Source organism: Arvicola amphibius, chromosome 6, assembly GCF_903992535.2.
Source record: "Arvicola amphibius chromosome 6, mArvAmp1.2, whole genome shotgun sequence".
Taxonomy (NCBI): Eukaryota; Metazoa; Chordata; class Mammalia; order Rodentia; family Cricetidae; genus Arvicola; species Arvicola amphibius.
Window position 1 is genome coordinate 34,983,408 of NC_052052.2, and position 26,716 is coordinate 35,010,123.

Consider the following 26,716-nt stretch of genomic DNA (forward strand, 5'->3'; position numbering starts at 1 on the left):
CAAACTGCATTGAAACGGAAAGAGTATATGGCACATACAGTGCTTTGCACAAAGGCCCCTTAGGTGCCCAGTGCACACTCTGAAAGAAATGTGGGTATGCAAGTGCCTTGCAGATGCTGCAGGGAAAGGGAGTTCTGGGCTATGAACCCCATTAACTCTATCATACCCCCTCTCCAAAAAGGTCTCAGATAAGAAGTTCTAGAAGCCTGGTCCTCTTTTAGACTAGGTAATGTGAGGAGTACGTGAGCAAGCAGTTTTTTGTTTCCAGACAGACTGCAGTGGTCTGGAGGCTCCCAGCACTTTGTCTCCAGCCCTCTGGCTCACATCTGTGTATTCTGGTGGAGGCACACGTGGAATGAGGGGAGGCATACTGCAGATAGGGAAGGCACATGGGCCTGGGTCAGGAGAACAAAGGAAACATTCTGGTGCTGGTACTACCAGACAACCTCAAGTCAAGCAACTCTGCCTCTTAAAAGCCTTAGTTCCTTCATCCTGAGAATAGGTCTAAAAACACACCTCCTCCGGCTGCTTGCTAGATTGTTATAAGATCTCAATGACACAGTTAAGACAAATGTGTTTAAAATGTATTGTATGTGTATAGCTATGCATGCACGCATATGAACACAGAATGCGAAGTCTAGTCAGAAATGCAGGAACCTGTTAATATGACAATTTAAAGTGTGAAACTGTCCGGTGATGCTGAATAGTTTATATGCCCCCCCCCCCCAAAACAGGGTTTTTCTGTAGCTTTGGAGCCTGTCCTGGAACTAGCTCTTATAGATCAGGCTGGTCTCGAATTCACAGAGATCTGCCTGCCTCTGCCTCCCAAATGCTGTGATTAAAGACGTGCACTACCACTGCCCAGCGTTTATATGCTTTTTAAAAAAACTGTCCATGCCATTTTTAATTTATAGACATGCTCTATGTGATGGGGTTGTTTTTATTTTCTTCTTCATTCTTTTTGGGATTTTCCAAACTACACATGATTGAAATTTATCATTTTATCCCATTATTGTCTGAATCAAATTGTACTTTAAACAAAATAAGTGGGCTAGGGTTGGTGCACGGAGCTCAGAGTTGGGGCTGCAAGGAAACTCAGTAGCAGAGCTTTTACTTAGATGTTCAAGGCCTTAATTTTTATCTTCAACTCTGGGGAAGAAGAAAAAAACCTTTTATTGAAAACATTTTATAACTTAGAAGCTGATTACAGTTTTTCAAATGGTATCTAGATTTCTCTGTATTAAAATCCAATGTTTAGCTGGGTATGGAGGCAAAGGCCTTTAATCCTGGCACTCAGCAGAGGGAGGCAGATCTCAGTGAGTTCAAGGTCAGTCTGGTCTACAAATCAAGAATCAGGCAGGGTTGCACAATGAGTCCCTGACTATACAATGGTGGAGAGAGTAACTGAAGAAGATATTCAGTGCCATCCTCCTGCTTCCACACCTCTGTGCGCAAATGTATATCTGCACTTACTTACACACATGTATACACCCACATGAATAGATTTCACTAGAAATATAGCAGTAGAGGTTTTAAGGATACAGATCTAAGACTCAGTCTGGCACCTTTACTCACGGAACGATTGAAAGAGGCCAAGGAGTCCTGGGGGTGGGGACACAACCTACAGCAACAACAAGTACTAGCCAGTGTTCTCCCCAGCAGACAACCTCAAGGTCTACTTTCCAAAGTAACTGTCACTTCTTGATAGAGCCGGATGAGTCAGCCCCACTGTCCCTCAGGTTACCAGACAGCACTCCATTCTTTGATAGAGTCTATACATAGATTGCCAGCTGTCATATCCATGTGTGACACCAGAGGGTCATCTGGTTCACTCGGCTCTGAAAACAATTCTTATTCCCTCCCCACTCCGACTCTGGAGCTCTTTAAGGATCCCAGTCTGCGTGAGTACTTCCTTCATTTGAAGGCTTTCTAGGAAAGGGAGAAGAGTGGAGAGCAGGTTGAAGGGCATATCAGAAACAAACCCAGCTGTGTCCTCAGGGTCAGCTGAGGAGAATGGACAATGGGAGGAAACCAAGGGGCTGGGAGTAGCTTAGAAAGAGTGCTTGTCTACTGTGCTCAGGACCCGGAGTCCCGTCCTCATTAGCAACCGTGAGAAAACCATAGACAAAAGAGGAAATAGAGGAACTGAAGGAAGCTTGACACACACTTTAGGAAGGGGCCGAGTAAGTCATGTGAGACCAGGGAAGAGGGAACACGGGAGACTGGGGTCATCTGCGTCCCTGTAGACAAAAGTTATGGTGCACACTACCATACTCTTTACAGTGTACGCTCTCATGTGGTCCTCACGTGCCAGGCAATGTCTGAAGCCCTTTACAGTTACATACGCTACAGCCCCACTGACGCAAGCCTCACAACTCCGAAGCAAGCATAATCACTGCCCACATTTTACGAATGAAGAAACTGGCACAGATGGGCGAAAGTGGTGTGGCGTGATCATCTCGTGAGTAAGCGGCCATGCTAGAACTTAAGGCTGGACTCTGGCTCAAGAATTCTAACCCGTGAGGATGCTGTTCTCAAGCGTTAATGCTGGAAGGCAAAGGAGGCAGCTGGTGACAACCAGGAACCAATGCTATTGTTTATAAATCCTGGTACGTGCTTCTTCACTGATGTACCGTGCTGGCTAATTTTATGCCAACTTGATACAAAGTATAGTCATCTGAAAGGAAGCAATCTCAACTGAGAAAATGCCTCCATAAGGTCTGGCTGTAGGGCATTTTCTTAATTAGTGTTTAATGGAGGACGGGTGCAATCCATTGTAGGTGGAGCTACCCCTGGGCTGGTGGTCCTGGGTTCTATAAAAAAGTTGATTGAGCAAACCATGGAGAGCAAAAAAGTAAGCAGCACCCTCCATGGCCTCTGCCTCAGATCCTGCCCTGACTTCCTTCAATGCTGGACTGTGACCTGGAAGTGTGAGCTGAAATAAAGTCTTTCCTCCACAAACTGCTTCTGCTCACGGTATTTCATCACAGCAACAGAAACTCTAAGACAAGTGCTCTGAGACTCTGACCTCTCAGCAGGTGTCCAGTCCCTCAGCTCACTGTTTACACACGTTTCTTGTATGTGCTCTGATGTCAAAAAGGCTGGGCAGCTCTCATCCAGCTTACGTAAGCACAAAGCCCCAACAGTCACACCCTCACTGCTGTGTCAGTTAACTTTAATCCCCAGAAGTCTCTTCTTGCCCTGAGACACCTTAGTATTTGTGTTTTGTCCTCTTACAGAAGATGAGCTCAGACCAGTGTCTAAGCACTTTATTTATGGCAGTTCAGAATGAAGCAAGGAGACACTCTTCTCCTGTCTGACTTGGGAGTTGGATGTGGTTTCTGATGACATCACTATTAAGATTAATTTCTGGTTATTGGGAATCTGCCACCACCGCTGTAATAAGCCAATCAAACCTAATTAATAAATCCAGGCTTATTCTGAGCAAAGCGAAGGTGGACTCAGGAGAAGTTGAGGAGACTACAATTGGAACCCATGAGGTGGGGGCTTTTAATGCCCTCTGGGAGTGGAGCCTCTGATGGGGTTTTATCCGGGGCAGAGTCTGGACTGAGGCAACTCCAGGGAAGGGATCTGGGGGTTTAGCTTCCACTTGAACATTCCAGATTCTTTGGGGGCTAGAGTGAAGTTTCCACCTGAACGATCACTAGGTATAAGGGCAAAGGAAAAGGCACATTTGAGCAGAAGTTGGCCAAATTTAACAGACAATAAATGTCAGGAGTCATGTATGAAAGTAGCTCCATCAGAGGACAGTCTGTGAGAGTCCACAGATCTGGAGGGTTTTTATTTCAGGACCTCTGTGGTGGCTTGATGGAAGTGGCCCCCAAATGGAGTGGCACTATTAGGAAGTGTGGCCTTGATGGAGGAAGTGTGTCACGTGTGGGAGTGGGCTCTGAGGTCTCCTGTGCTCAAGCTAGGCTCAGTGTAACATTCACTCCTGTTGCCTTCAGATCAAGATGTAGAAAGAACTCTCAGCTCCTCCAGCACCATGTCTGCTTGAACACCGCCATGTCCTGCCATGATGATAATGGACTGAACCTCTGAAACTAAGCTACCCCAATTAAATGCTTTCCTTTATAAGTATTGGGGGTTGGAGAGATGGCTCAGAGGTTAAGAGCACTGGCTGCTCTTCCAGAGGTCTTGAGTTCAATTCCCAGCAACCACATGGTGGCTCACAACCAACCATCCATAATGAGATCTGGAGTCCTCGTCTGGCATGAAGGCATAACACTGCATATGTAATAAATAAATAAACATTAAAAAAAGAGTTTCCATGGTCATAGTGTCTCTTCACAGCAATAGAAACCCTAATTAAGTCAATCTCCATGTGTAGAAAGGCCAGGCCATGTGGTTCAACACAGTTGCAGTGAAAATGGCATCAGGGAGATACTCTGCAGACTGTGATACTCAGATGCCCAGAGGCAAACACCCAGACTCATCTTCTCCCTCTGCTTGGATCCTGGGATCACAGGGAGCCTTTTAGTCACATTGCAATTCCTGGTGGAAGGAATGATGTCAGAAGGCTATGGAAGCAGAAACAGGAAGTGTGTGTTTACAGACGAAACAAAGCAGGAGCAAAGGGCAGGGCTTGGGTAGGAAGCACAATACAAAGGCTGAGAAAAGCAAGCTAAGCTAGCCACCTAAGCTCATTAACACAGTTCACAAGGCCCTTTAACATTGGTCCCTGGCTTCTTTCTACCCTTAATAACTGTCAACCATTCTTCCACAGAAAAATGACGACAGTTGCTTTTTGCTCTGCTTACAATTCAAACAGTGCTCACGAGTGCCACTCCTTGGTATGTCATCATTGTGCTCTGCTGCACAAAAGAAGTGCTTTGCAAGTGCATCTTCCACACATCATACGGAATATTAGAGATGGTTCTCAGGTGAGGTTCAGTAAAACTAGCATCCTCTGCTGCTTCATCAAGGATGTTCTTAAGTGAAAACGGCTGATAAGTAGCTTTGACTTCTACTACGGCCATCAGCGGCTTCCTCACTGCCGCTGTCCAACATTATGTAATACCCAGTCACTTCTACTGTGAAAACTGTTGATCCTGCAGGTCCCCTGAAAGGGTTTCTGTGTGGCACACTGTGAGCCTCTGTTCTGGGCAATGAGGAGAGAGAGAGAGGAGCACTGTGGCCTTCAAGCTGCCTGTGACAGACAGTAACCAGCAGGTGCCTCGAGACAGGAGAGATGGAGACTGGTGCACCAGGCCAGAGAGAGGCGGGAAGCCTACACGAGGGGCAAGAGCAGCGGGCAGGAAGGGAGAGCTTGTTATAGAGCAAGGGAGGCAGCCACAGAGCAGACGACTGGAGACAGCGGAAGAGTCACTGTCCTCAACAGCTATGTCCATCCTTGAAATGGAGGAGAGTGTTTGATTCTTCCCTAACCCCACGGCTTAGGACGGAACCAGTCACAGAGTGGGGCCTCACTGTAGGTGCACGAATATATGTTTTTCAATGGAAAACAACCATAAGAACAACAATGTCATCAGAGAAGCGGACAACTTGGGGGGCAATTATGGAAGTGGGGAGCAGGGTAAGATGGCAGAGCCACCAGGAAGCTTCAGCTGAAGACAGGTGACACACAGCACTTGAGTACTATGAAAAAACACAGGCCAGGCTAAAACAATCTTACTCAACCCTCATGTGCCCCAAATCAGTCACTGAGGTCTGACTGATAACCTGCCATGCATGATGAGGCCTCCGACTTGAGCAAAACACGGAACATGTCACAGCCTCAGTTTCTGTGCCATGTGTGAGCTATAAAACCAACAGAATTTTCAACACTCCCTCAGGAAGAACAAGACTCCATGGGCACAAGAAGTTCACTTTTTATACGTCTGCTGTACTTGGTTCATCTTGTTATGATGCAGTAGATTTACTTTTATAGCTAAAAGGAAATAAATATGTTTTATTTACTGTTCTATTTTCCTTCTGTCCCTCTGCCATTTTGTTCCAGAAGAAATGTGATCCTGTTTACTAGGTAACTGTCACAGGAAGTTACTGGGACCTGAGACGGCTAAGCCAATTTGCCCAAGCAAACATTGAAAACCATCAACTGCTTAGATGATCTAGAACTCACTCCTTTCTCTGCACAGAGGCGAGACGCTCAATTCAAAGTAATGTAAAAGGGTAAGCGGGGGCTGGCGGGATGGCTCAGTGAACAAAGGGACCTGTCTCCAAGCCTGAGGACTCACACGGCAGAAAAGACTGACCTCCGCACACAACAGCACAGCCCATCCCAAGGAACACAAAATAAGCGATATAAGATGTGGCTTTAGGAAAAAGGGAGGAAGTGAACAGCTCACCCAATCTTACCCACAAAGTTCTTCGACTCTGCAGTGAGGCTCGTGAAGTCCCGGAGGAGTCCCGAGGTTGCTGTCTTCCAGACACAGGGAGCTGCCCTCTGGCCTCTGCCCAGTCAAAGTCCTTCAGCTTGCCACCTGCCTCTGCTTCATCGCATCCAGCATGGAAATCTTCAAGAAGCAAAAGGAGAGAGGGTGTGAGACTGGTGGCTTCACCAAGAGGACCAGAGGAGACACTGATCAACCCAAGCACCCCTGCGCTGTGAGCTCCACTAGGAAGCAGACGTGTACACAGGAGTCACGGATGTCCCTGGGCTTTAAAGCCCATGGCTAACTGAAAATACTTATGCTAAGCACTAGAAGGTTTGTCGGGAGTCTGAATAAAGAAATTCCAGATTTGCTCCCGTGTGGATTCCAGGCACTAAAAGCCGTAACTCGCCAGGGCAACAGAGCTGGACTCCTCTCTTGGTTCCTACTCTCACACAGAGGGTTTGAGTTGGCAGTTCACAGTTATTTGCTATGAGATGCTCATGCGTTCGCTCTGGCTCCTAATAGCCAGGCCCAAGTTTCTAACAGTGCCAGATAAAGCAGACCCTGAGAGCAGTAGGTGGTGAGAACAGAGATCATTTTGTGCCCCAAACAATCACTGCTGATTCCCAATGTGATGACTGCATTTTCTGTAGGCCCAGTGCTATTTTTAACCCCCTGGCTTTAGTTATCATGTGTCAAAGTTGCTCAACTTTTTCCCAGTGAAACACACGTGCACTTCCCCTTTTCCCTGGGGAAAAGCACTGAAAATGTGCTTAAGTCTCAATTCTGGGCTTCCGTGCCAAAATTTCTAAGGTTTCTAACTGGAAACTGGATGCATTTCAACGTTGCCTCAAATCACATTTTCCAAGTTGAACGTGTCTGAGCCCCTCCCATGGCTTCCTTCCTTCTGATTTCTCTTCTGCTCTATCTGATTACATCATCCTGCCAGTCATCTAGACACAGAACCACTAACTCACTTCTCCCCCACCTAAGTTCCACAGGCTCATGGTCCATGCCTTCCCCTCAGCCTTGTCTAGAGCTCTTTGCAAAGGAGTTTCCAATTATCTTTCAAGGCCCATAGCAAATTACCGAGAGGATCCTATCAACTTTGGAGCAGTCTGGACTTCCTTTTCTGCTCTCTCCAGCATCTTGTCTAGCTCACAGCATTTCATTACAACACAAAATACGCACCATGACTCTCCCATCAAGATACAAGCTCCTCAAAGGCAAGATGTAGATATTTCCAGTTAGATATTTCTAGCATTTAATACAGCATCTGGCACAAAAGGGCTCCAGTGAATCTGAATGAATTACTTCATCCACAAAGTATCCTGTTCATTGCTTATTAGAGACTTCAGCACATTGGACAGTCCTATCTATTGTGCTTTTGTTCCCAAAGGGATCTCCCAGGCTCAATGAAACTATTTCTAGAACCCAAGGAAGCTTGGCTGATATGCTTTCCTGTTCCCACCACTGCCCTTCCAGAGTCAGCCTTGAATATCTATGAACTTTAACTTGCTGCTAGCAAGTATTTTTCTGTAAGGGGCCAGACAGTAAATAGTTCACACTTTGTGAGCCACATGGTTGTTGCTTCAGCTGTTCAGTTCAGCCTTTGTAAAGAAGAGCACAACCACAGATTGTATGTAAATGAATGGTTATGACATATATCAACCAAACTTTAATTATGGAAACCACAGTTTGAATTTCACATACATTTCATGTCTCACAAAATGTTCACTCCTTCTTGATTCTCCATCTCTAAACAGTTAAAACTGCAAGAAAGCACTCTTAGCTTGCAGTCTTTACAAAAACAGGTGGCACACCAGGTTGGTCAACAGCTAGACTATCGTAAAAAAAAAAAAACCCTCAAAAAACAAAAACAAAAACAAAAATAAACCATCAAAAACCACAAGGAAACAAAAAGCATGATTCAATTCAGAATTCTGTTACAGACTTTGTCTTACCCAGCCATTAGGAGTCACTCTAAGGCTGAGGAAGTAGAAAGCATATGGGCTTTTAAACATTAGATTCTAGATTCAGCTTCTGGTCCTGACATCTACTAGCAAGGCAGTATTGGACATACTCCTTAACCCTTCTTCACTGCCATCAGCTACAAAACAGGGGCAATAGCACACACTGTAAGAATTAAGCAGAGTGTATGATCAAACTTGTGACATTTACGAGGCAGTCCATAACTCCCACTATTACACCTTGTGAGACAGCCTCCCTATGTCAATCATAGCTCTGGAAGCAACTAAATACTCTGGAAACTACATCTGGGCAGCAAGAGAGAAGATGGTGTCAGCAAAGGTCAAAAGCAGAGAGGAACTTTTAGATACACACAGGGAAATCTAAGGGCCCAGGAGTCTGGTTGTTCAGTCACCCCTCCTATTCCTTTGGGCCACTTTCCTTCTTCATCAAGGGATCCATCACTTGACTTTCAAGACAGAGAGTATTTGGAGGATACAGAAAAGGCTAAGGTTTGTGGCATTTACATTCTTACTCCACAAAGTCAGACCTGAGCTTGCCATGTCTTTGCTGGATGTCTGATAGGTGCCACAGCCTCTGCTGGGGTGACTCGGGCCTCCCTGGCACTGCCCAGATCAGTTTCCTACACTATTGCTTCTGTTCTTTTCTAGAAGTCTTTACCTGCAGTCCAGCCACAGGGCCAAGTCATTGCCCTAAAACTTCCCATGAATATACATCTTATCACAGTCTCCCCCGCAGGCTGAGCCAGGGAGACAGTGGACTAACCTGAGGCAGCTCTGGGTCCTTCTACCTTGGCACAAGGCTGTTGCTGACTTCTGCAGCATTCACCCCTCAAACTGTTCTAGTTGGACTTATTAGCAGACTGAGCACAGTTTGGATCACCACCAGGAAGAGGAAAAACCTCAGAGAAAGAAAAGAAGCATAACCAATGTGATCCAAGCGATGGAAAATAGGTTTTGCGGATGAGGTGAAAGCAGCCAGACGGTGTAGCCCGGCAAAGCGAAGATGAGGCCTAACTGGATTCTGGCTTTAAGTATAGAAAAGGTTCTCATGAGAAAATCTTGATCTCATCCCCCCTTTATAATCAGAAGGAACTTTTCCATATTCATGGGAAACAGAACAATAAGAACTCACTTAAGTTAAGGCTCCAGGGGTTTAAGCTGGGAGGAGCTAAGTTAGACACCACTATCCAGAGATGCCATATTGCTGTTCTTTTTGGCAAGTGAAGTGAAGGGGCCTTGCCTGGTGCTTTGCTGAAGGCTGTGCAAAAGGAAACGAACACCTGCTCTGGTCCTGTTTACTATGGAGAGAGGTGTGGAAAACATGAGTCAGGTGAGATAGTCTATCAATACTCTGGCTTTTTAACTGACAAGTTTCCCACCAAGCACTTTAAGTGATGTTGTGCTTTGGAAACCTGAGATAGAATCACTTGCCTTTCTAAGTTTGTTGATGGGGCAATGAAAAGAGAAAACAGCATAGCCAGAGTAAGATAGAGGGGAGAATGGCCCTAATAAGCACACTTCCTATGAAATTCATACAAAACTGGGTATTAAGGCAATTACTAATATAGTTACTGAAACTACTATTATTAATATTATTAACTATTAATTACTATTATTATTAATGTTAGTTACTGATCCTACTACCTGCTGGTCACTGAGCTGCTTAATGTCATTTTAGTTCTTAAAGCAGTCCCATGAGGTTGGGAATATCTATACCCCATTTTTCAGAAGAAGAAATCTGAAACTAGGCAGAGTTAAATAACTTGTCCAAGTCACATAGCTATCCAGTGACAGAGGCAGGACTCAAACCCAGGCAGTCTGATTTAAAGCCTGTACCGACCTACTGCTTCCCTACAGAGAGGAGAGGCTGGAGTTTAAACCCTTCTTTCTGAGTCTAGGCTTATCCCCTCTGCTTTATCTTTAGACAGTCTCAGGGACGGAGGCTGAGAAACACAATAAGTACTACCTGGACCAAAGGCGAGGCTCCTGGCTCCAGCTCTTTCCATTACAGATTCCTGTTGAATTTCACGGTAAGAAAATGAAGCATTATGATAATTACAGTTTTACTTCAGGATTTGTACCTGAAATCCAAGGGTGCCACAGCCTCTGTAAATTCATTCTAAGATCACAGGACCTAAGGGTAGAGATGCACTGACTGACTGAGAGCATTGTGAGAGCAGCCATAGGCTCACATAGCCAGCACAAGCAGACTTAGACCAGGCCTCTCAGGTACCTTACAGCTGAAGCCTCCTCATTCATGTCCCTGTTCTGGAAGTTTCTTTGTTTCACTTAGCCTCTGTCCCACAGCCACACTCAACAGAGGCCTCATCATGGCATCCAGATTCCTACAGCATAATGGAACAGGAGCCTTTGAACTCAACTCTCCTAGGTCGTCTGAACCATGCAGCCAGTTACTGGCTTTGTCCGCCCTTAGCGAAGCTACTCTAATCTCTCTGAGGTCTGCTTTCCTCGTCTTTACACTGGGGATAAGTGTCCCTCTATTACAGAGGTTGTGGGGATTAAGCAAATTACAGAGTATAAACTACATGGCTCATTGCAGGCCACAAGCAGGCTAGTACTGGATGAACGTTAGTGTCTTCTCTCCCCACATCAGCAGAACCCCTTCTCTTCCTCAGCGTGCCTGTGTCTCATGTGTGTGTCCCCTTCAATGCAGTTCTGCCTCCAGACACAACTCCAGCTGCCCTTTCTCCTGGAGTGAACCCCCTCTGTGTTCCAGCTTAACTTCTCACCATCAGGAATCTGGTCATGTAGGGATCGATTTCTCCTCCTCCCAAACTCCCTCTTGGTTTACATCCCTGACTTCATTTACCCAAGTCAGTCTGATTTCAGTTATTTATGCACTGATCCATTTTCCTAACTATACACAAGGGAGAAGGCTTCGAGGAGACAGTTACTTATAGAACAAAAAAAAGTTGTTATCCTTGGGGTATGTATTCCTCAATACTAGAGGCCCGCAGCAACAGCTTTGTATGTGCTGCTGAGTTGAATCTTTCTGTGTCACACTGGGAATCTTATTGAAAGATCTAAGACTGAATTTCCCCTAAAACTATGCGTTTTACTATCTGACAATAAACAGACAATTTTTGTGTTCCTGGGGAATCAAAGTTGGAGCCTGGTGCACGCTTGGCCATGGATCTAACATTGAGCTGTATCAGCCCAACAGGCAATTTTTTTTTTTTTTTTGGTTTTTCGAGACAGGGTTTCTCTGTGTCTTTAGAGCCTGTCCTGGAACTAGTTCTTGTAGACCAGGCTGGTCTCCAACTCACAGAGATCCGCCTGCCTCTGCCTCCCGAGTGCTGGGATTAAAGGCGTGCGCCACCATCGCCCAGCCAACAGGCAATTTTTTTTAAGTATATTCATATTCTCAAACTAAGATCCGCTAATACTCATGTGGACTTGCTTGCTTCCTTTGTCCATCCTTCTGGCACAACATGAATTCCTCTCAGGACATCTCTTCAGTGTTCAGGGAGACACTGCTGGGAGGGTGGCTTTCACTCCCAGAGGAAGGGGGCTCTAGGAGCAAGCTCTCCAGAGAACTGCTCACTCCATTGGGTAGGTGACTGCCACTATAACCATACTAAACCCCCAGAACTATATAGGATTAGAAAACAGTGGGAATGATTCCTATCTGCCTTGGTTTCTGAGTCTATAAAATAGTTTAAGATCCTTAAAACTATAGTCCAGTCCATAGTAAGTACGTGATAAGTGTTAGCTTTATCACCCATGGAGAGCTACTTGGGAGGTCTCATAGGCAGGGTAATCACTTGAGCTTAGTAATCAGAGGCCAGCCTAGGCATCACAGAGTCCATCTCAAAGAATTAAAATTAATTAATTTAAGTTTGTTTTTCTTTTATTTATTAGAGTATCAGAAAGATGGCTCAGTAGTTAAGGGCAAGTACTGCTCTTGCAAAGGGACCTGAGCTCAGTTCCCAGCATTCACATGGAATGACTTAAAATGACTGGTAATGTCAGCTGGGAATCCAACACTTTCTTCCGGTCTTCCTGGGCACCTGCACTCATGTGCAGATGTACACAATTAAAAGAAAAATAAGGTCAGATAGTGGTTTTAATTTCAGCATGTGGGAGGCAGTGGTAGGTGGATCTCTGAGTGTCATGCCAGCTTGTGTACATACTGAGTTCCAGGTCATGGCGAGATGCTGTCCTGAATTAGTTAATTAATCTACTAGAGTAGAATTGAAAAAAAAAAAAACAAACAAGGGTCTGGACATTTCACTTCCAGAACCCTCTATCCTTGACTGAGTCCTGGTGTAATCTTGGTCCATTTTTGCCCAATCCATAAGATGAAAGTGGCAGAGTCAGATGGTTCATTGTTATGTTCCTCTGCCTTCAAGAACATACACGCACACACGTGCTCACACACACATACACACACATACACACACACACACACACACACACACGAGCAACTAAGAACTTTCTGTTCCATATGCTGGGGCTATTGGCAAGGAAAAATGTGATTTTGTAGCTGCTGGTCCCACACGGAAAGGACTACTGTTTACCAAGGCCAAGGGCAGAACAATTGATTACTCCGCCACCTGTGAGCTTTCCCTACATGAACTATATCACAGACTATACAGGTCCCTGGACATAGCACAACTTCTTTCGTAACTAAACTCAACAATAGCAAGACCAGGGCTTGAAATCAATAACAGCAATGAAGAAGCTTGGCTCATGAAGAATTCCTGCCCCTTTGTGCCGCTGATGCCCGTAAGTAGGGTATCATCCATCTAAACCAGGGCCCTCCTTAGTCATTAAGGAAAACACAAGGTCTCCTTCTAAACCTGACAGCTTGTAAAACAAGGACCAAAGCGAGTCAATTTTTAAAAACTCACTGACTCATTTAACCACAAGCACTACAGAGACCTACTACGTGCCAGTCCCGTGCCATGAAGAGGAGGTATGTCACAGTCATGGCTCCTAGCCACCAGCTGTAGTCAGAGTATAAATGAGGAATGTATCCCAAGAGTTCTTTGTTAGAACTCGATTGGAAGGTTCAGTCTCTGCTACAGGAGGCTCCAACAGGGGGATGAGAAGCTTCACCGAGGATGTCTTAATATGTGGTGTGAGCAACCATGAAGAAGCTACAAAAGGCACCATACTGAATTACTATGGGTCACATAATGGGAGACCCTGCTCTTCCTAGCTAGGCAGGTGCTGCAATTTGCCAGCTTGTTCTCAGAACTTCTCTCCCCATGGTTTGGTTGGCTGTTGCCAGGCCCTCTGACTGCCAAATCTGCTGAAGCAGGAGAGCAACGACTCCTACACAAACCAAAGCCCAGCTACTAACTGTCGATTATAAAAAGAGACACTCTGAGGTGGGAACAGATTGGGGAAGGGGCTCCAAAGGTCCCAACGAGCTCACATCTATCCAGAATCCAGACCCTTGTGTCTATTCTCCATATCACTCCAAGCCCCGGCCCTTTAGAAGGCTTGAAGCTAAGGATAGTGGGCTGAAGCTCTTTGGTTTGATGGCTGGGGATCCAGGGAGACACTGTATGTCAACTACTCAGCTGGGGCTTGGCACAAGGCCTGTCTGTGGTCAACAAGTTTTAGCTCCCTCCTCACACTGCAAGGTCAATTTCGGAGTGTAAATTCCACAGAGGCTCCAAGGCTCAGATTACATCAGTTTTTCCCCCAGGGCCTCCCTGAAATATGCCAGACCAAAATACTCTCTTTCCTAGAAATCACAACAGTTATGTAGGTAATTTGCATATAATCATACTTAACCCTCGCAATGACATTATTATATCCATTTTAATAGAGAAAAGGTTCTGAGAGAGAAAACGAGTTGTCCTAGGATATGCAGCTAAGAGATGGGAAAGCACGCCTGACCCAAAAGTCAAGCACTCCCACGCTCATTCCACAGTACTACAGCTACAGAAGAGAGCCTGCATCCTACCCACCGTCCTACATCTTAATGTTGGACAAATGTGGCAGGAGCCTTTAAACACTGTATTGCAAAAATAACTGGAAATAGTTAATTTACCACAACGAAGTACACACATTTTATAAAGTACTTATGCCAGTGGATTGTATGAGCCTTGAGCCCTTCCACAGCCTTGAACAAATCTTTGGTTTGAGGCTCAAACCCCATACAGGCTGAGCTCCGAACGTCGGTACCCACCGGGTCCCGAACCTGTCACAATCCAAGCCCAACCCCTGGCACAGGCTGAGGACCAGCGGGATTTTATACACTGCAGTCTCGGCAGGGAAGCAGCCCAGAGGACAGTCCTAAAAGGGTGTCCCCTTCGGCTGTCCCTCCGCAGAGGAATCGGGTCGTGACCTCGAACTGCTCAGAAGGCCCTGACTGCCGCTCCCGGGTGCACCACCGCACTCCAGACCCCGGCCCCGACCCGCCCGGAGGGACTCTTGGCTGACTCGCTTTTACCTTAGCTGACCACCACGGGAGCGGCCGCGCGCACCCCCACCAGCAGGTCTCTGCCGGGAACGCGGAAGAGGCGGAGTTAGACTCGGGGGGGAGGGCCCGGGCAGAAAGGGGCGGGAGAGGGCGGAGTCACGCTTGCGCCCTGAGGGTCACACGTGGTCAGAGGCGAGTCGATTACACCGCGCAGGCGCAGCGAATCCGAGCGGTGGTGTCTCGTTGACGGGTGTTACTCTTTTTCCAAGCAAAGAGCGGAGGATCCCGCAGGTGCAAATAGTTACTTCTGCGAGCCAGGACGAAAGCGTTTCTTAATCTGAGAGCAGATCTGTTAAAATTTCTTCTTTTTAAAGTTTAATTTTGAGACAAAGCCAAGGCTGTATACCCCAGGCTGGCTTCAAACTCTTTTTTTCTCTTGACTCAGTCTCCAGAGTTGTGTGATTACAGACTCGCACCCACCAGGCACGACTATAAAGTTTCTGTAAAGGTCTGTGTATACAGAATTTCATGAGAGTATGACTAAAACATTACTTCCAATAATTAAAAACGTTTGTTTTCGAGACGGTCTCACTATGTATCCCTGGCTGTCCTAGACCTCGCTGGCCTCGAACTCAGACATCCACTTGCCTCTGCCTCTGCCTCTCGGAGTGCTGAGATTGAAGGTATGCACAACTACACCAGCTAAAACTCTTATTTTACTGTGTGTGTGCTATAATTAGATTAATACCTCAACCAGCTGTGTGTATACGGTAATTAGATTAATACCTCAGCCAGCTGTGCGCGTGTGTGCGTGTGTGTGTGTACACTAATTAGATTAATACCTCAACCAGCTGTGTGTATACGGTAATTAGATTAATACCTCAACCAGCTGTGCGTGTGCGTGTGCGTGCGTGTGTGTGTGTGTGTGTGTGTGTGTGTACACTAATTAGATTAATCCCTCAGCCAGCCTCCCTGTCTCACTTCCACAGGCTGCAGGTGCCTGAGAGGGAAGAGCGCTGTTTGGCTTCAGTTCAGGTTCTAAAGCAGTCTTTCTTTGTGTGGCAGAAGTAAACATCCTTATCCCATTCTGTATTGTTTTGAACGGCTGGTGAGCAAGGTGCTTAAAGAGCTTCTCGGCTTTCCCATCAGTCACCTCGAAAACATGGGCTCCCTTCTGTGTTCCACTCTATGATGGAAGGAAGTAGGAGTTTTCAAGACTTTGCTAGATTTCCAATCTAGATGAAGATTGGAAAGGAGAGTCTTTCCCCCAAGCTTTTGTATTTTGTCCCTCCCAGAATTTGAGTCCTACCCAAAGGCTGTATATTCCAACCTCTTCCAACCTTCCAGGCCCGCCAAGCTTCATGTCTTCACAGGCTTTTCTAGCCTATTCCCCAATTCTCAATAGCCAACTAGTCCTGAGTCGCTCAGGCATAGATTGTGATCCAGATTCTCAAAGTCACTACTCTCCCACATACATGACAACCATAGTTAATTTACATTGGATAAAAGCTCTGAGGGGCTGCCCTGAAGGAGGGCAAAAAAATGCAGAACCCAGACCTTTGGCCCATGCTACTCTGTTCCACAGCTCCACACAGGGGCAGCAGGGAGCATAGAAGGGGCTGCAGTGTTCAGGAAAGCCCCAGGTTACGCAGTATTGTTTACCCAGTGGGGGATGTTCTGCCCCAGGGTGGAGGGAGTAGCTGCTCCCTGCCACAAAGGTTGATGTAGATCCTGAGCAATGGACAACGAAGTCCAACCTGGTCTCCTAGGTAAGCTGATTCCGCTAGGTTTTGCCTGTTTGGGTGAGAGAGGCTCTTTTCTGTTGTTAAAGAGGTCAAAGCTCTTCCTCTCTTTTCCGCTAACCATCCCTCTGTCTCTCAAAACAAGTCTGTGTGCGTGTGTGTGTGTGTGTGTGTGTGCGCGTGCATGCTTCCTAATGTATTTTCAGACATCTCAAGTTTGAGATAAATATCTTACTTCCATAATGTACATAAACTTGCTAACAGTTGGACTGACCAATGATTGAAAAGAGTGGTTTCTAATAGGTTTGAAAACACCACTTTTTTTTTTTTTTAAAGAAAGCTGGGCTTTGGGCACTAGAAGGAACAGCAAAATGGAGAACCTTTTAGATTCTATAGCGGTAAAAAGAGGGGAGAGATACGGGGGCTGGGAGGAAGATCAGACAGCTGGTTAAAGAGAGACTTGATTATGTGTCAAGTACAAGATCATAAAATAGATAAGAAGTGGTTAGAGAGGGAAGGTACTTGCCATGAGACCTGGGGGGCTGCTGGGGCTGAAACACAGGCGTCCACCTCCCAGGTTCCTACTGGTTCCTTTGTAGGTGAAGGAGGAGCTCTAGGTTGGCCTTTGTTGACTGTTTACAACCAGACTGCTTTTAACTCCTGTCTGAGTGGCTTGTGGTGTGGAGGCAGTGAATGCTGTCTTCTGGGGAACAAGATCTGGAGTGAAGCCTGCCACACCTCCCCTACCTGGAATCCTGAGAGAGGCTTCCTCTCTTGTGAATGGGGTTGTGGCTGAATTTCCCACTGCACTTTTAGCCATTGGTTCCTCCACACCTCCCAGATATGAATGGGGACAGCTAGTGCCAAGTGCCTAAACAAAATCTCCCTGTCAGACTGAGATCCTTAAGTTCCTCTCTTACCCTCCTCGAGGCTCCCAAGTTAGCTTGTCTAGAAGGCAGAGCCCCGAGAGAACCTGGGTATCCTCACACTGGAGACCTGGGTCAGTCATGACTATGCCCACATGGTCAGGAGCTGAGCATAGAATGTCTTTAATCCCATTCTGGAGGTCTTTCCAACAGTCTGCCAAGACCCAGGTGGTACCCAGACCACAGCTTCTCATCAGTGGTTGCTTTAGTTTGTCTTTTATTTTTACCAAAAATAGCAAAATCTTCCCTTTTTCACAAAAATATATTTCCCTCCCCACCCCCATCATCCCTGTTCACAGCCTAGATTTCAGAATATGTCCTGCAGCCCACTGTGGGGGAATGAATTACCCACTTTCCTCAGTTCCAAACCACTGCCAAAGCTGTAGGACAGCATGCTTTCTTTGGGACTTTTCTGAAGCTGGCAGAGATAGAAAGTTTCAGGTCCTGCTGATCTGGAGAGCCCTGCTGTTTCTCCGGAGGGCAGGCAGTTCCTAGGCCATAACAATAGGCCTAGTTTTGAAGGTTTGTTTCAGTAGCCAACTTGAGCCAACCCAGGGGTGGTGGGGCTCTCTGGCATCAGGCTAGGAATCCTTGTTCAAAACAGGAAGAGTTGTGTCCTGGAGAGTATTTGACAAACCTTATTTCCACAAGCATCTTGGTGTCACATCAGCAGGCCCTAGAGTAGAAGTCAAGAGCCTTGGCTTTTATACCAGCTTTAAAAAAGCTTCCGGGTTTCAGTTTCCTTCTTTGTACACTGAGAGACAGACAGGATTCTTGTGTTACTTCTTGTTCTCCATCCTGGCCTCTCAGGATTAAGGCTCTGGAAGGGTCATGGTTTCCCTACCTGTGAGCCTGTGCACAGGACTCAGCATGGAGGTACTAAGTAATGGTTATTGAAAGAGCATCCCAGCCTCTCCAGATAGCCGTGCTTAGAGACCCAAGTAGCTGGGATGTCTCGGGATGGTTGGGTAGAGGCAGGTGTTTTCAGGATGGGAAGGTCTCCACCAGCTACATGATCCTCAGTGTCCTGAGATAATAGAAAAGATTCCAGATGCCCCAATTCAAGTTCCAGTGGCTCTCTGTTTTAGAGGGCTATGTTGTGCTGGCCTTCAGTCAGGTCAGTAGGTTCTGAAGTATCTCAAGTCCCAGATGAAAGTCCAGGGGACCTTTGTGGACATGAGGGATCAATCTCAATCCTCAAGAGGCTACTATTTTGCTTTGCTGTTTTGTGTTTTGTTTTTTGAGACAGGGTTTTTCTGTGTAGCCCTAGTTGTCCTGGAACTCACTCTGTAGACCAGGCTTGCCTAGAACTCAGATCCTTGTGACTCTGCCTCATGAATTCTGGAATTTAAGGTATGTGCCACCACCGCCTAGCTTAGAGGCTTACTGTTATCAGGCCCTCCTGGAAGCAGAGAGATGAACGAAGTAACAATTCATGGACATCCTTGGCTGAGCAAATCAGCACACATGGTGGTAGGTCAGGGGTTTAAGGAATTCAGGGCAAAGCTGAACTTTCTAGCCTCCACCCAACTACATGGGACTCATTTAGATAGAAAATGGTGCTCTAGAAGATCCAGAGGTACCACTCCATCTACACACACATTCTGTACACTTGTACATATGGTCAGAGTTGAGCTGGGGCACTAAGCTGTCATTACTCTAAAAGGGTCATGGACTTAGATCATCCTGTCTGTCTGTCCACCCATTCACCCATCCATCCATCTACCCATCTACCCATCCATCCATCCATCTACCCACCCATCCATCCAACATGAGGGCCTACTATGTGCCAGAAAGGACCTGAATCTCTCAGACAAATCTCACAATCAACCCCCCACTCTCTCTCTCTCACACACACACACACGCCCCTACCCGCTTGCACTTACTCTCATAATTTTCTTGCCACCACTTCAGCCACATCCATATTCCCCAAATGGATCTGGAAAGGGTGAAGTATCAGAGCAGGAACCTGGTAGCTTACCCTACTCTTGGACTGAATGTGAGGGGCTAAACTCCTTTGCTTCAGTTGCCCACTTGAAGCCCTCCCTTCTCCAGGTGGACTTCTGAGAAGTCCAGAGGTGTTGGGTATGTAGAGGGGTCCTACAGGCCTTCAGATTGCTCTACTGACAGGCTCCTAAGGTCCCCTCTCCTAGCTACACTGTGTCCGATGGTCCAGTTGATAGGCAACAACATCCAGATCTGGACTCAGTGACAGATCCGCTCTGTCATCTCCCTCTGTAGAGACACAAAGTAAAGAAAGGTTAGTCTGAGCTCAGCCTGCTGTGCAACTCCTTGCCAAATCATGGGGTTTGGGGGGGGGGCCTCATTCTTCCCCCACTATAGCTGCAAACCATGGCAGCAGATCTGGGTTTGTAAATTGACACCTCCAAGACTTCTCTATGCGTGTACTGAATCCACTGGCAAATGAGTTGTTTCCTCTCACTTATCTACCTGGATATGGAAGTTTCATACAAATCCTTTGGAACTGAACTTTCAGGATGAGCCTTGGCAGTGAAGGGTAAGGGAAACTTGGCCTTACCAGTGGCTCTAGTTCCCTCTGGTCCACCAGGCTGAACTCCTGGATGAAGTAGTAAAAGTGCTTATAACAGGTGTTGACATGTGCCTCCGCCCCCATGCTGAGGATGCTGTCGAAGTGGTGGATGTAGACGTGGACAAAGACTCGGAAGAGTCGGGTCAGGATCTTGGTGCAGACCTGCTGGAAGTTCTTGGGGAAGGGAACTCCTGGGGGTAGAGAGGGATAGAAGAGGGAGTCAAAATCCTAAGGGAAACTCCGTCCCTTCCCACAGGCACTCCTCACCTCTCTTCAGCGCAGGACCCATAGAGGAAGGCAGAGCAAGGGCTTGGTTTTCTCCTATACTTTTCCTCTTTGTTGGAACTGAACCCAGGAATTCATTCACATCACTGAGCTCTAACCCCAGTCCCCATCTTTCCTTTTTAAATGAAGCACAGATCAAAAAGTGCCTTCCTTCCCTGTACTGTAACACAGATCGCCGTCCCCATTTCCCACTGCCTGAAGCAGGGCTTTTCAAGCTTGTCACCGGCCAGTCTGCCTCAGACCATAGTGAAAATTATGGCCTAACCTGTCTCCAGAAACCTGTGCACCCACAGAGATATGCACATCACCCTCTCCTAGACAGTCCATTGTGGAGGCTGTGGGCCTTCAGGGTTAAGTCTTAATATCCCGCTAGGGCATGGAGCAAAGCCCTTAATGTGCCAACCCTGATTGCTCTCTCCAGCCACACCCCAGTTCCTCTGCTTACTAGTCTCACAGCTGGCTCATTATCCCCCACCCCACGCCGTGCTAATACTTCAAGAACTACTTCCGATATCACTTGTTCCTTCAGATAGCCAATAACATAAAGAACGTTCCCTCTTGAGCCCAGCCCTGAGCTGGGCCCTTTGTACCTCTGTCCTCTGCTCTTTCAATTGTGCTGATGGGCCTGATAGTCACTCTAGATATGATAAAATGCAGGTGATGTGTGAAGGGGAAGCCATTTGCCAGAGGACACGTAATTATTCACTAGTATAGACTGCAGGCAGGATTCAAACCCTCTTTGCCCAGCAGCACCTCTTAGAGATAAACCATACAGATCCTGCCTGGCCAGGAAAGGCCATGAGAACCATGGGAAAGGCAGTGTGTGCACAGACCCCCAAGCCAGGACAGCGATCCCGGTGGCTTACACCCTCTCTTCTGCTATGACAAAATCATCCAGTTATCCAGTTAGAAGTTTCCCCGGGGCTCACCAGCCCAGGGATGTAGGCTAGAGGAGAATAAAAGCCAGGAGCAGACTGAGCCCAGTCCATGCACTTCCGCAGACCCCCTTCCTTCTCACTGCTCCTAAGAGCTGCTGCTCTGCTTCTCTGAGAGTCCAGCCTCGTCCCCACAACTCCTATCCCGCCCATCTAGCCTATGGCACCTGGGCACCCACCACACCTGAGCTCCAGTTCTGGTCCTTTTTCTGTTCAGTGTGCTTCCGTGTAAAACGGAAGGGTCCTGTTGTACACAGTAGTGCGGGAAATGGCAGTGGCAGCTGGGGAGGAGCCACAGACTTGAATTGTGACTCAGTGCCCCGCTTTCCTCAGCATTCAGACTTTTTCCCTCTGGGCTTGACCATCTGCCCCACCCATCTGAATCCCTATAGCGCAGACGGGTGCTGGGACCTGGGTTGCAGGCGAGGCTGCTGTGATGAACACAGTGTCTCCTGGGTGGGGAGCCTGGGCCAGGGTGAATCATTCATCTCCTTTCCCTCCCCTCCCCCCCGGCCCAGGTCCAGTTGAAGTAAGGAAAGGCCCCATTGCCTGGATCTGACTATGGAGTACTGAGGAAAAGGTACCTTTTGGGCTGATCCAGCTTTCAACCCTTCCCTTTCTGGGGCCAGGATTAGGAGGGAACTCTCAGGAGGCTCGAAGCCAGATCAGCCCAAGCACGACAGGGTGTTACTTGGTCTGGAAAGGGGAGAAGCAGAGTTTGTGGTCTTGTTGGGAGAGTCCCTAGTGGGGTCTGTGCACACACTGCCTTTCCCATGGTTCTCATGGCCTTTCCTGGCTGGGCAGGATCTGTATTGTTTATCTCTGAGAGGTGCTGCTGGGCAAAGAGGGTTGAGTTCTGCCTCTATGGGGAGGACACAAGGAACCCCAAACTGGAGTCAGGTTGTCCTTGGCAAATGTTTGATTGTAACCAAGATCCTGCCTCAACTGGCTTCCTTTTGTACAATATGGGATCTACAATAGAGGAACGACCCTCCCTGGCTAGGGCAACTCTCCAGCCTGACAGTGCTCACCAACACGTGTCGGAAAGACATCCTCATCATTGATGAGACCCTCGATCCAGTCCATGAGCAATGCCATATAACGGGGTGCCGAGAGCTTGGCAGGCCTTCGGTACTGGCGCTCATCCTGCCAGCGGTACTCATAGCGAGGCCCGCCCGCCATGACTGGGCAGCTGGTCTCACTGCAGTGCTCAGCCATGGTACCATAGATGAGGTTGATGCGGTTGAAGAAGTCCACCACGTGCACAGCGATCCAGTCATCGATGCTTTCGCCAGGTGGCAGCCTCACCACACTTCGAAGGTCCAGGCCAGACTTGAGTGAGGCTTGTGCCTTTTTATAGAGCTCGAAGCGTTGTGTGCCGGGCTCAAAGCGCTTCCGGGGCCGGAAAGTCTTGTCCTTGGCAAATACCTGCTTCAGGCACAATGCCATGGCCAGGCCTAGTAGAGCTGGATGTCCAGACCCAGGGACCTGGAGATGCCCTGCCAGGGACAAGGGCAGGAGGAGTAGGTGGTCAGGGCCTTAGAAAATGGACTTTGACTTCCCAATACAGCATTTTCCTATGGACTGTCAGCCTTGGGGCAGTTTCTTTACCTCACTGAAACGCTCATTGCCTAGCAATGGCTAATCTTTCGGGGAGTACTTTCCCCCCCCCCCCCCCCGCCCCACATGCCTTTCATTTTGTTTAGCTTCCTCCCTGCTTTCTTTGAATCTTGCAGGTGTAGCCTGGGCTCCAGACAAGTACTTACAGGACTTAACTGTTGACCATTACTGAAGTGACAAGAGGCCTTTGCAGGTTAACCAGGAAACAGGGGACTTAGATAAGGTGTTCTCTGGAAGCCCCATAGGCTAGCTGTGTAGTGTGAGAGAGCCTAGCTGCATTGTGCTAGGAGAGACCAGGGGAGTGGGAGGGGGGCTGAAGGGGTGGGCAATAGGCTTTGATTTCCTCTGGGATATCCCGAAGTCCATCCGGCCACCGGGGATTCCCAGAGAGCAAAAGGGACTTTTCTACCAAAAATGTCCTTTCCTTTTTCATTACACTGAAAGAGGAAAGGGCCCTCACACGGCCAGCTGGGTGGCCTTAAGTGTGGCTGCAGACGCTGCAGGAAGGGGCGGGTGGCAGGTCTCGAAGAGCGCTACTTCCTCTGAAGAATGCTACAACTGGCTCCTTGCCTCCAAGCCGACCTCCTTCTCAAACCTGAATAAGCCACTGGCCTTCCCTGCACCTGACACTCCACAGATTACAGCACACCTACTATGTACTTGGCACTGGGGGTTGGGGGAAGAGTAGCCAGACCCATCCTGCTGGTCCATTCGGATGTCTGCTTTGCCTCTTAGAATGGAAGGATCCCAGACTCAGAGCAGACTCCGGGGGCATCAGTCAGAGCCCTCAAAGTCCTGGGACCCAAGCCAGCTTCAAAACTGCCTTGCTAACATCACCACAGATTTAGTCCATGTAAATCCTTGAAGACCCTGATGCAGTCAGGTTTCTGAGCATGTTAGGCATTTCATGGGCCCCACCAACGTGGGGAATGCAGATCCAGGCAATCGCTGAGACTGGGACAACCACAGCTGAGCGCAGACCTGACAGACCCTAATCACTAGGCCGTATAGGCGGCACTACGCTTGGGCTCCATACTGACTAATCCATCCTCAACCTTGGTTAGTCTGAGCCCTGAGCCTAGCTCCACACTGAATGAGGCTCGAGACAGTGGTGGACAAAGCTTATCCTTCACCTCAGACTGGCCTGACTTTGAAGCAGTTTCCTTTCTCAGATCTTTGCTAACTGCTGTGGCAGGACGGGGGAAGAGAGGGTGGGAATAAGGTGGTTAGCGTAACAAAGGCATGGAGCATAGAGAGATGTTACTTCTGGCCACAAATCCAACTTACAGAAATGTTTGGACGGTTATTCCTTCTCATCACTGAACAAACAGGGAAAGTGAGAGCAGTGTGGAGGGCAGAGAGAATTCCTGACCTCTTGAGAGAAGCTTCAAGACAAGGAAGGTCCTCTCATTTATTCTGACACCCCCTTGCCCTCCTCACCACAGCTTCTTCCCAAAGAAATGCCAGGCCGGGGCCTGAACTTCCTGAATGAAGAGCTCTCTACACTCCAGTTGCTATCTCCCTTGTAAGCTCTACCTGGGGCAGGGCTTCCAAAATCACTCCTGCAGTCAGTGGGGTTTCAGGAACCTTCACCTTGATATGGCCACCCCATGACTGACTGTTACAGACTCTCACTCAGCCTATCAACTCCACACCCTAACTTCCCCACCCCACCTCCTCACCAGCAGCCACCCTGGGCTTCTCCTTAACCCCTGAAGATGCCCCTTCTCTCCTGCCCGTGTGTCTTTTGCTGGTTGATTCCAGATTTCACATTCCATCAGGCCAAATGCTACCTCCTTCAGTGGCCACCTCCAGATCTCAACCTTGTGTGGTTGACTGCTCTTTGACCATTTCTGTCACTAGCCCTCTCTAGACTAAGTCAGGACTGGCATAACGCTGGTGGCCTGGCTTTACGGAAAGTTTAGACTCAAGAGTCTTAGAGTTGGTTAGGGAGATGGTTCACTGGGTAAAGAGACTGCAGCAAGAGTGAGGAGCAGTTTTGATCCCCATAACCCATGAAAAACCTGACAAGGCCTGGTGGCTTCTTGTAACCCTAACACTTAGGAGGAAGAGGCAGGGGATCCCTGGAAGCCCTAGGTTCAGAAAGCCCCTGCCTTGGGCTGGTGAGATGTCTCAGTGGGAAAACTTGCTTGCCTAAGTTTGATTTCATGGAAGCCACATGGAAAAAGGAGAGAACCCCCACAAACTGTCTCTAACTTCCACATGCACACTGTGGTACGAGTGTGTGTATATATATGTATATGCATATACACAAGCAAATGTAATTATATTATTATTATTATTATTTTTAAATAGACCTTGCCTCAGTAAATGAATTGGAGAGAGTAAGAAAGAAACTGTTGCCAACTTTGGGCCTCCATACCTGCACGCCCACTTTCACTTGCCCACAATACCAAACATACATACACATAGAGGAATACAATTCTTCAAGTTAAATAGCTCTGAGAAATCAAGAGGCTTAACCTACATGAACAGATGGGGAAACTGAAGTCCAGGGAGAGGATCTGAGAAGCCTGGCTTTGCATAGCAAGTTATAAGTAGAGGATTGGGATAAAGAGGGACTTAGCCTATGACAAGGTACAAAGGACCCTTTTCCTGCTCTGTCTGGTCACTGGCCTAATGTAGATAAGGGGAGAGGAAGGGAATAGAGAGGCCCCATCTCCTTGCTGTAGAACTTTAAGGCCCAGAACTCTTTCTAGAAAGAGTAAACGTGGAGGCTGAGTGGAGGCTGAGTACGGAGGTAAGGTAAGAGCAGGTCCCCTGCTATGCCTGTTACTGCTGCTCTCTCCCCACGCCATCACTGAGATTGTTTCTCACACAGCCTCTGTTCCCCTTCCCCCGTGGACCCTCCACTTTAATTACTGGGTGGGTGCCCAGCGGTTTGCTCACTCTGACTGAGCATCTAATCTTCCCAGATGAAGAACACAGGCTGATTGATTCAGCCTGTTTCTAATATTTAGCCCCCTGCCAGGGACACACCTGCCCCTCCCTGGGTCTGGCTCAGAAACAGCCCCAGTTTGAACTCAGAATCTAGCCTGGTATGCCCGGCAGCACAAGATCTAATATAAAAGTAGGAGCATAAGACACAGCGCTTCTTCAGCCAGACCCGCTCCCAACTCCTTCGAGCCCCTAAGAACCTCCCCTTATCTTCAGCTGTTAGGGCCAAACAGTTCCTAGGACCCAGAGGAGCCAGCCTGACGTTTCCGCCCTTGAAGACACGCCCCCTCACCAGCCACCGCCACCCCCACCCCGGACTTGGGGCGCTGAGCCTCGGACCCGGGGCTGAGGACTGTGGCCAGCCTGTTTTCGGGCTGGGGTCGCTTTTAAAAGGTGTCAGGCGAGGACCAAGAACTGAAAGTGGAAGCAAGACTGGGCCGCGAGGGGCGCGGAGACGCGGCGCTCACTCACGCGCTCTGCCAAGGTGGACAGCTCCGGGTCTCAGTCGGCGCCGCCGCACCGCAGCGCGCTGGGTCGTCCTACTGCGGGTGATCCTGCCGGGCCGGGCTCCGTGCCTGTCCGCCTGCCTGCCCCGGGCTGCGGCCGCCGTCCCGCCGCCCGTCCGCGAGGAGACGCCAGCTCCGCCCCGGGCTCAGCCACGCCGTGGCCACGGGGCGGGGAGGGGCGGGGAAAGGGACTCCCCCGTCCCAGGACACACACTCGTCTCTCCAGCCTTTCCGGGAAGTGGGAAGTCCGATGGGGCTCGCAGCCTCTCCGAGGGCCAAGGACTTGCTGAGCAGCCGCCCCAAGGGGCGTCTGGATCTTCCTTAAGGACGCAGCCTCAGATTCCTGGGCTGTAGAATGGGAACAAGCCCAGCTTCTCCCTGAAGCAGAAAGAAAAAGACAGTGGTTTGAATGGTTTCCTAGCCCTCCTACAGTCATCTGTGCTTCA

At 48.2% G+C, this 26,716-nt stretch overlaps 2 protein-coding genes across 3 annotated transcripts in view; both read right to left on the bottom strand.

Annotated features, from left to right (window-relative positions):
• Mknk1 (MAPK interacting serine/threonine kinase 1) overlaps positions 1-14,845 on the bottom strand; it is a 41,647-nt gene extending 26,802 nt beyond the window's left edge. The window contains exons 1-2 of one of the 2 annotated variants that reach the window (XM_038332991.1): positions 14,778-14,845; positions 6,340-6,497 (exon numbers count right to left, since the gene is read on the bottom strand). The gene's annotated coding sequence lies outside the window, so the exon portion shown is untranslated. Of the gene's footprint in view, positions 1-6,329; positions 6,498-14,777 lie in introns of both variants that reach the window. The other variant, XM_038332992.1, reaches the window with a different exon arrangement.
• A 2,770-nt stretch (positions 14,846-17,615) lies between these two features.
• Mob3c (MOB kinase activator 3C) lies at positions 17,616-26,379 on the bottom strand. The gene is made up of 4 exons (XM_038333650.2): positions 26,236-26,379; positions 22,218-22,685; positions 19,955-20,157; positions 17,616-19,650 (listed from the first exon to the last, which is right to left on the bottom strand). Exons 2-4 carry the CDS (start codon positions 22,633-22,635, stop codon positions 19,621-19,623), a joined length of 651 nt encoding a protein of 216 aa, XP_038189578.1. The 5' UTR covers positions 22,636-22,685; positions 26,236-26,379; the 3' UTR covers positions 17,616-19,620.
• Positions 26,380-26,716: the final 337 nt, after the last annotated feature.

What these genes read in the sequence shown, in the direction of transcription:
- Mob3c (XM_038333650.2), bottom strand. Translation starts at nt 22,635, where the DNA reads ATGGCATTGTGCCTGAAGCAGGTATTTGCCAAGGACAAGACTTTCCGG. An exon ending in TGTCTTTCCGACACGTGTTG is followed by an intron (nt 20,158 to 22,217) that starts GTGAGCACTGTC and finishes CTCTACCCCCAG; the next exon opens with GAGTTCCCTTCCCCAAGAAC. An exon ending in AGAGGGAACTAGAGCCACTG is followed by an intron (nt 19,651 to 19,954) that starts GTAAGGCCAAGT and finishes GTGTCTCTACAG; the next exon opens with AGGGAGATGACAGAGCGGAT.